At 42.2% G+C, this 8,804-nt stretch overlaps 1 protein-coding gene across 1 annotated transcript; it reads right to left on the bottom strand.

Moving 5' to 3' along the window:
- Positions 1 to 648: 648 nt before the first annotated feature.
- On the bottom strand, positions 649 to 4,790 carry LOC131860121 (uncharacterized). The gene is made up of 4 exons (XM_059214490.1): positions 4,675 to 4,790; positions 2,521 to 4,564; positions 949 to 2,403; positions 649 to 843 (listed from the first exon to the last, which is right to left on the bottom strand). Exons 1-4 carry the CDS (start codon positions 4,788 to 4,790, stop codon positions 649 to 651), a joined length of 3,810 nt encoding a protein of 1,269 aa, XP_059070473.1.
- Positions 4,791 to 8,804: the final 4,014 nt, after the last annotated feature.

The following is an 8,804-nucleotide window of genomic DNA, read 5'->3' as shown; positions in this document are numbered from 1 at the left end:
TTTCACACTAGTTGTATGCAATTTGTTTAGTGTTCCTATTTCATGGTATTAATATCGAGCTAACGCTTTCTTTAAGTTTATATATGTATGCATGTATGACTCTTGGTTGCAGGAGATTTCAGGTACAACGCCGCATGAGTGCGAGGTTCGTCTTCACCTGGATTTGCAGGTTTGAGTGTACCTCTTTAATCCTTAGAGTTGGATTAGGTGGTTGTAAGACCCTAGTTGACCATAGTCATGCTCAAGTGAGCATCGTCAGTCATCATCGATTTTCCCTTTTGGTTGGGTTTGCGAGTCGTCTGTCTGATTGACTTTCTTGGTTTGCATGCTTGGTGTGTATGGTTAAATTGATTAATTAGTCCTTAGTATTTAATTTGATTAAATATGTGTTTGTGCACTAAAGATTAATGGACTAAAGTAATCGGGATTTCGTTATGCTATTATCATTGATATTGGATTGCTCGTCTTAAATTGAGAGTAAGTTCAATTAATGGTTGATTTTGAATATTAAATGCATTTTGTATATGTTTTTTTTTGAAAAATAGGGGTAAAAACTTTATTGAAATTTAGAAAAGCTGAGTACAAAATAGCAAAGGGCCAAAGCCCCAGGGACTACAAGAGATTACAGAAAGAACAAGAACGAGAACTTCATTCCCCAACACCACTTTCATCTTCAACAAGAATCCTCTCCAAATCCCGACATAGCTCATAGGGCAATTGCTCCCACTCGTCAATCCTCCGACCATCAACATCTTCTGACGCCCATTTAGCCAGACAATCAGCTGCGCTATTCCACTCCCTTGGAATATGGGTAAACGACACCGAATCCATTACAGAGCTAACCTATAATATCTGTTGTACTAACACAGATAGTTGCCAGCTAACCTCACATATCTTCCTCTGAAGGAGCAAATTAACCAGAATTTGAGAGTCAGCTTCACAAATCACCTTCCACCACCCTAGGGCATAAGCACGCTTCAAAGCATATAGGATAGCCAAGCCTTCCATCCTATTAACAGTCTGCACCCCCTCATTAGCCGAGAAGATAAAGACCACTGATCCAGAAGAATCCCTACCAATCCCACCAATTCCAGCTGGACCAGGATTACCCCTAGAAGAACCATCCGTGTTAATTTTCAGAAAGCCAGCAGGAGGGGGGAGCCATTTCCCCATCCTTTGAACTCTATGTTTCACACGTCTACCTCTCCTGGCACAAGCTGAGGCTGGAGATATCCCCTGTATACCAAACCTATTAACTATCTCCGCATCGCCTTCCTCCATCGGCAAAATAATCTCACTCTTAGCTGTCACAGTTTCCTGGACCATTCCCATAATTCGAGTCCAAACCTGTTGAAACCCCAATTGTTCACCCCGAAAGATTCTACGATTCCTTTCCAACCAAACTTGCCATAGCAAAAAGATAGGGCCAGCATAACAGACATCCTGCAAGAAGGGAGCCGAGGAAGGGGGCCTTCCCAGTCTCATCCAAAACTCAGCTAGGGAGGATGCATGAAAGTACTGACTCTTCCAGGCATCCCACCAGAGGTGCCATAGTTGCAATGTGAATGGGCAGCAAAAGAATAAATGTGGAGAATCTTCCTCCTCCCCACCACATAGAACACACCTTGAAGGGCCAGCAAAACCCCTCTTCTGAATATTGTCCCAGGTCAAGCATCTATTCCAAGCCAAAGTCCAAGAAAAGCAATTACATTTTGGCCAAGAGAAATTATTCCAGACTCTCTTCCACCAATGGACTTCCCCCCCATCAAATTGTTGAGAGAGCAGCGCCTGATAACCAGAAGACACAGTGTATGTACCTTTGGGATTAGGGGACCAGGCCAACGCATCACTATCCATCAGGGCGCTACAGCTATGACCCGAAAGGATGTTATGAAGCTCAGCACACTCAACTTCCAACCCCAGAATAGGCCACTCCCTTGAAGTCTTCCATCTTGCTTCCACAACCTGCCCTTGAAGGGAAAATGACTTGAAGTCACACACCCTAGTCCACCCAGCTTCGCAAAACCTCTGGGCCAATATACTCAGGTGAGGATATTGGGAAACTATGGGGGGGTAGCCATCCCAGGAGTCATGCCAGAACTGTGCCTCTGTCCCACTCTTACAAATCCAGAAGAGACCACCCTTAATGAGCGCAGCCCCCTTCTTGAGAGTATTCCAAATCGTCGAGCCTTTCCCTGCCAAGCTATAACGAGGGATATCACGCTGGGGGATCCCAAAAAAATACTTGTGAGACAAGATCCTAGCCCACACCCGATCCTGTTCCACACACCATCGCCAATACAATTTAGCTACCAGAGCAGTACCAGAAAGCAAAGATTGACGTAATCCAAGACCACCAAATCTTTTAGGACTACAAACCGTCTCCCACTTAATAAGGCTCCACTTAGTTGATGACAAATTACCAGCCCATAAAAACTATCTGGCTAAGGAATCAAGGCTCTTAACAAAGCTCATCGGCGCCACCTGAATCAAACATCTATAAAGGGGAAGAGCCTGTACCACAGATTGAAGTAACTTGACCCGACCAGCAAAGGACAACCAACGATGAGTCCAGTGGTTCACTTTGACATTGAACTTATCCAGAATACCCTGCCAGGAATCCCTAGACTGCCTGCCAGTAGAGATGGGGATCCCAAGGTATAGCAAAGGAAGACTTCCAATTTGGAACCTGAGAATATGAGCAATTCTTCGTTGAATTGAAGGCGGAGTGTTAAAGAAAAAAATTGAAGACTTGCCCTCATTAATTAACTGACCAGAAGTAGCAAGGTAGACATCCAACACTCTGCGCATGTTAGAAGCCTCCCTAATAGTAGCCAAACCCATCAAAGTTGTATCATCCACAAATTGTAGGTGAGACTGAACAAGAATACCCTCTCCCCACTGCCAGCCCTGAATAAAGCCTCCTTCAACATTCCTTTTAATCAACCGACCCAAACCTTCCACCAGAAGAAGAAACAAGTAAGGAGAAAGAGGGTCACCCTGCCGCAAACCCCGAGAAGCCCCAAAGAGGTTGGAGTGCTCCCCATTAATCAAAACTGAGAAGGAAGTTGACCCCACACAACTCATAACCCAACAAATCCATTCCTCCTCAAAACCAAAGGCACTCAAAACCTTCTGCAGGAAGGACCAACGAACTCTGTCATACGCCTTGGCCATATCCAGCTTGATGAACATAGCTTTGGCTTTAGAGCCGGCCATGGAATGGATAGTCTCAGAAGCCACCACCACCTCATCCAAAATCTGACGACCTTCCACAAAGCCACTTTGCTCTTCAGAGATTAGCATAGTAAGCCACTTTTTCAACCTTTCAGCAATCAATTTAGATATAATTTTATAAGTTACGTTGCAAAGAGAAATAGGGCGAAATTGACTTAACCGGTCAGCCCCCTCCCCCTTGGGAATGAGTGCTAAGAAGGTAGAGTTCATGGCCCGGAGCATTTGTTTATTCGTCTGGGATTCTTGAACAACTGCCAATAAATCAAACTTGATAATGTCCCAAAATTCCTGGAAGAACTCAATCGGGAAACCGTCTGGACCAGGAGCCTTACCTTTTTTCATCTGGAAAACAATTTTTTCTAACTCCTCCAAAGTTATGACACTCATAAGATGTTGTTTCATTTCCAAAGAGACCAAGGAAGGGATACAGGAAAGGACCTGGGCCTCTGCAACAGGGTCTCCCTGTGCTTCCTCTCTAAATAAAGAAGCAAAATACTGCACTGCTTCATCAGCGATACCCTGAGTAGAAGAAATAACCTCTCCCCTATCAGTCACCAAAGATGAGATAGCATTACCATGTTGTCTGGCTTTTACTGAATTGAAAAAGAAGGCAGTGTTCTTGTCTCCCTCCTGAAGCCACTCAATCCGAGCTTTCTGTTTCCAAAAGATTTCCTCTCTCAACTCCCACTCCTCCAAAGCTTTTAAAGCTCTGGCCTCTTCCCGTAACAAGTATTCAGACACTCCCTCCTCCCTAATCAATCTGGTAATGCCATTCAACTCGACCTGAGCTTCATGTTTTGCCTGATAGATGTTACCGAAGCATTGTCGATTCCACCATTTGAGCTGATACTTAACATGCTGGAGAAGCTTAGCAAAAACATACATTGCTGTACCAAAAGCCGGCCTGCCAACCTGCCACCATTCGGCAACACAACCATAGAGGTCCGGGTCACGAAGCCACATAAGCAGGAACTTAAAAGGTGGCTTCTGAGGCAGACGAGTTGAAGAAATGACAAGCTTTATTGGCCAATGATCTGAGCCTCTCCAATCCAAAATTTTAGAACTGGAAGACCACAATCCACCCACCCAAAAATAGGAAACCATGAAGCAGTCTAAGCATTCAGCAATGCACCTGTCACCCTCCCTTCTATTATTCCAAGTGAAGCGGCTATTGCTAGACTTAATATCCATGAGATTGAGTGCTGAGATATTATCTCGGAGCAAGAAAGAAGAAGGATCCAGTCTTGTATTACCTCCTCTTTTTTCCATTAGATCAAGAATAGCATTAAAGTCCCCAGCAACAATCCATGGCAAGTAAGGAAATAAACTACGAACCAAGAAAATATTATTTTAGACAAGGAGCTTACCTTGGAAGTCAATAGGAGCGTAGACATTAGAAAAGAGAACAGATTCCCCCGACTCAGTGCACAGAGCAACCAGGGATAAGGAGGACTTAAAGGAAATCCAGGACACAGGTTGGATCTTTCGTGGGTTCCAGAGACATGCCACACCCCCCGAAGATCCCTGAGCTCCAATACACTAACATAGACCATTCCTCCACAGCTTAGATGCAATACTCATCATGCATTCCACAGAAACCTTAGTCTCCTGAAGGAAGAGAACATCAGGAGAATGACTCCTAACTAAGTCCCAAACAGCCTTTTGTCTAGGGCCGCTGTTCAAGCCCCTTACATTCCATGAGATAACTATCATTTCGAAGGAGTCGAAAAGTGGGAATCCAAGGTCTTCACAGAACCTGACTCTACCAATGTCTCCCCAATCATCTTAATCTTTTCTAAGTCCTTCTTTCTTCCCAATTTAACATTTTTCTCTGAGGCCCCCTTCTTACCATCTTTTTGAAGAATGCCCAGATGAGGAGAAGATTTACCTCGCTTATTCAACTCTGGAGCTGTAGTCCGTGCAGGAGTAGAAACATTCTCTACCCCTTGACCCAATTCAACATTTGGCTCTGATATCATCTGAACCCCTGTTTGTCCATCCGTGACCATAGGCATGGTAGGCTCTACATGAGAATCAACCGGAGGAATGGAAGAGATAGTCCCCATTCTAGAATCCCCTGCCAGTTCATCCTCAATAATTAATCCAGGATTAACTTCTGTCTGACCCAATTCATCCAAGATCTCAAACCTGTTAAAGGTATCTTCTTCCTGTCGCTCCCTTAGAGTCCGCTTCTGGCCTCTGTTCCGATTACGAGCCTTAACCTGAACAAAGCCCTCCGCATCTTTGCCCTCCCCAGCAACAGGCTTCTTCCCTTTGTCCGCACTAGGATTATCACGAGGAGGAGGCAAAAATTGCTGTTCCACTGACTTGGCCTTTGGGCATCTTCTCACCAAATGGCCATATTCATGACAAAGGCGGCATCGAAAAGGAAGGGTCTCATAATCCAGTTGTTGCACCCAGGAATGTGAGCCCGCACACATCTCTACCGCATCAGGCAGTGGTCTACTCAAATCAAGTTCCACACAAATTCGAGCAAAGGTCATAACTTTCTTACCCTAGGTTTGTGATGAAGGACCCACCGGTTTCCCGAGCATCGATGCAAGCATATGGAGAACATCCTCGCGACAACATTGTATAGGAAATCTGGGTAACCGAACCCACACCGGAACCCGATTTGGAAGCTCCTCAGAAGGATTAAATCCTGCATGCCATGGTTTGACGAATAGCCCCACCTGGTTGTAAAAATAGGGTCCACCCTCAAAAACCCTATTCCGATCAGCCATACAAAGAAAAGTTACCATGAAAAAGTTATTTGCTAGCAACGTAACCTCCATTTCGCCCTCTGGTTCCCACACTTTCTGAGCCCAGTTTTCCAGAAATTGGAGAGAAACTCTTAGACCCAGAAACTTGCAATACAACGAATGTTTAGAGTAATATTCGACATCTTCAGTAATCATTTCAAAGGGAATTACCAATTTGGGTCTATCTTTGCACCTTTCAAGACATCCGTTAATCTTCGTGATTCGAGATCCCACAGGCGAGCCTGGATCCGTAGCCCCTGTATTCTGAGAGAAGAGGGCATTTTCAAAAACCCTTGCTTCTTGACCTGGCAAATTCATACCCACTGCTTCTTGAGGATTTGAACCAGGCACCGCCCTAGGCGGCTCCCCTTTAGCCATTAGCCCTCTCAACCCTGGAGACCCCATAGCAATGGGATCAGTCCGGGCCCAACACAGCCCCGACCCGTCACAACAGCGCTGCAACCAAATCGCAGACGTTACGCAAGTCCGCAAACAGAAAAAGAGAGACCAAAAGCGTCAATCATAGACGCACAACTCCCGCACACATGCACCGCCCAAACAATCCCATCCCAGCATAGATCGACGGCCAAAAAAAGAGGTAACAAGACCTTCAATAGTAAAAAACGGCTCCCCCCCAGCCCACGCGAACGAACACCCCCCCTACGCAGATACAGGCAAAGCAAGGAGGAGCTAGGGCACGATTGCCCTAGCTCGGCGACGGAATACAAACGCTCCCATCCAGTCTCAATCCCTCGCATTTTGTATATGTTGTTGAAAAAGAAAGATTTAAATTTAATTGCAATAGATTTAATTTAATCTTTTGGCATTTTTGAAATAGAAAGGTTAAATTTCAGTTGAGTGAGAAAATCAATTTTAAATGGGAAAAGCAATTCAATTTATTGATATAGTTGGAAAAGAATTATTTTTGAGAATTATTTTAAATAAAAATTTTAATTCCAAAAAAAAAAAAAAAATTTTGGTCAACTCTTCCTTATAACCTAAACTTTTGGAAATTTTGGAAATGGAATTTTTTTGAGAAAAAAAAGATGTTTTTGGAAAAAAATATTTTAGGGGAGTTTTGGGGGTTTTGGGGGGGAAGAAGTTCTTTTGGATCTTGCAGGTTGGGCTCTCCTTCAAGCTCTTCCAGGAATGCGTATGGAGGTAGGAATTACCTTATTTGTCTTCCTTGTTGCCATGGAAATACTCTGTTGGTTGAAAGCAAATGCTGGTTGTTAAAGATCCAATCTTGTAAAATTGAATTTTAGATTTAATTTTGGATTTATGGGTTTAGATCTATGCTTATTTGCTTGTGTTCTTCAAGAAAATAATATGGTTGCATCATTGTGGTGAAAATGGTTCCTTTTGGTCCAATATGGGTTTTGCTGGAAAATTGTTTTGGGGTTTTTTTTGTTTTTCCTCAATTTACCTTGGGTGTTTGAAACCCATTTGTGTTTGGAGAGATGAATACCCATCAAAAAAGAAATATTATACCAAAACATATTTCATTTAAACCTAAACTTATTATAAATCAAAATTTATAAAACAAATGTTGATTTGTTGTTTTAAAAAAAAATCGAACTGTGTAAAGAAAAAAAAATATTTTGGTTTGGGGTTTGGAGGGCGGGGAGCGGAGCTCCACCTGCCTCCTCCTCCCCTGTTCACGCAACCCGCAACCATTGGAGGTCGCAGCTCACTGCGATCCTCATGGTGGCCGCAGTCTCTGCATCTCTGCCGCGGAGGCCGCAGGGAGCGGCGTTCCCCGCGATGGCCGCAGGGCACTGCTCTTCCCCGCGTGGGAGCCATAGGTCCTGTGCCCATCGCGGTGGCACCGCTGCGGCTAGGGCACGGGCCCAGTTCCCCACGTGCCCTTCGTTGTGTAGTTTTTAAAATGTTTTTTTTTATGTATTTATTTTTTATTCAAAAAATATATATATATATAATATTTTAATATTATTTCTTGTTAAGTTTTAATTAGGTTTTTTAATTATGATTAATGTGGCATAATTATAATTAATGATAAATTTGATATTAATTAATTGTATAATGGAATATATACGTTAATTAATATTCAATTTCATTTTATGATTAACGCACTTTTTCTAATTAAATTCTAGAATTGTAATTTCGCAATTGATTATTAATTGGTTATATTTTGATTAATCTTGGATTAATAAATATATACCTTAATTAATAGCTAATTTGGGGATTTGTCTAATTGAGGAAGTATTGTGTTATAAAAAATAGAATATTATGTTATTGGAAAAAAATTGCTGAAATATGATATATTTACTAATTGATTATGTTAAATAATATTCAAGAACATATCATTTGAGTAATTGAGAAGTAAGTGAAATATTTTATCATTGGATATTTTGATCATTTAAATGATATACTATTGGAAAGTAATAATGTATGGTTTGGAATATTGGTGAGTTAATGGTAATTTCAATTTGTTAAACAAATGGTATAGTTATAATCTTCCTTTGTTTTGAGACATAGGCGACTGGACCTTTGGAATTGTGATATTGTATTCTCCTGGTAACAATGATTTTTCTGTAAATGCAATTCGAAAACTTAGATCATTAGAAAACTTGGTTGACTATTAATGTTCAAATCAATATGAGAAAATATTGTCTTTTCTGGATTATTGCCTTTGCGAGTTTAATTTCTCTATTTGCCTTTGCTTATGGAATGGCAAGTCATGCTTTGTTTGATAGGACCCTGTCGTATGGATTGATTTGGGGTACCTATTTCAGTCCTCTGTCCTGAGTTGACTGTTGTTTTGTGGTAGTGTTGCATTTGGTC

This window comes from Cryptomeria japonica, chromosome 11 (assembly GCF_030272615.1).
Source record: "Cryptomeria japonica chromosome 11, Sugi_1.0, whole genome shotgun sequence".
NCBI classification, from domain to species: domain Eukaryota; kingdom Viridiplantae; phylum Streptophyta; class Pinopsida; order Cupressales; family Cupressaceae; genus Cryptomeria; species Cryptomeria japonica.
The sequence above is the reverse complement of the archived record's forward strand: the minus strand, read 5'-3'. Positions and strand labels throughout refer to the sequence as shown.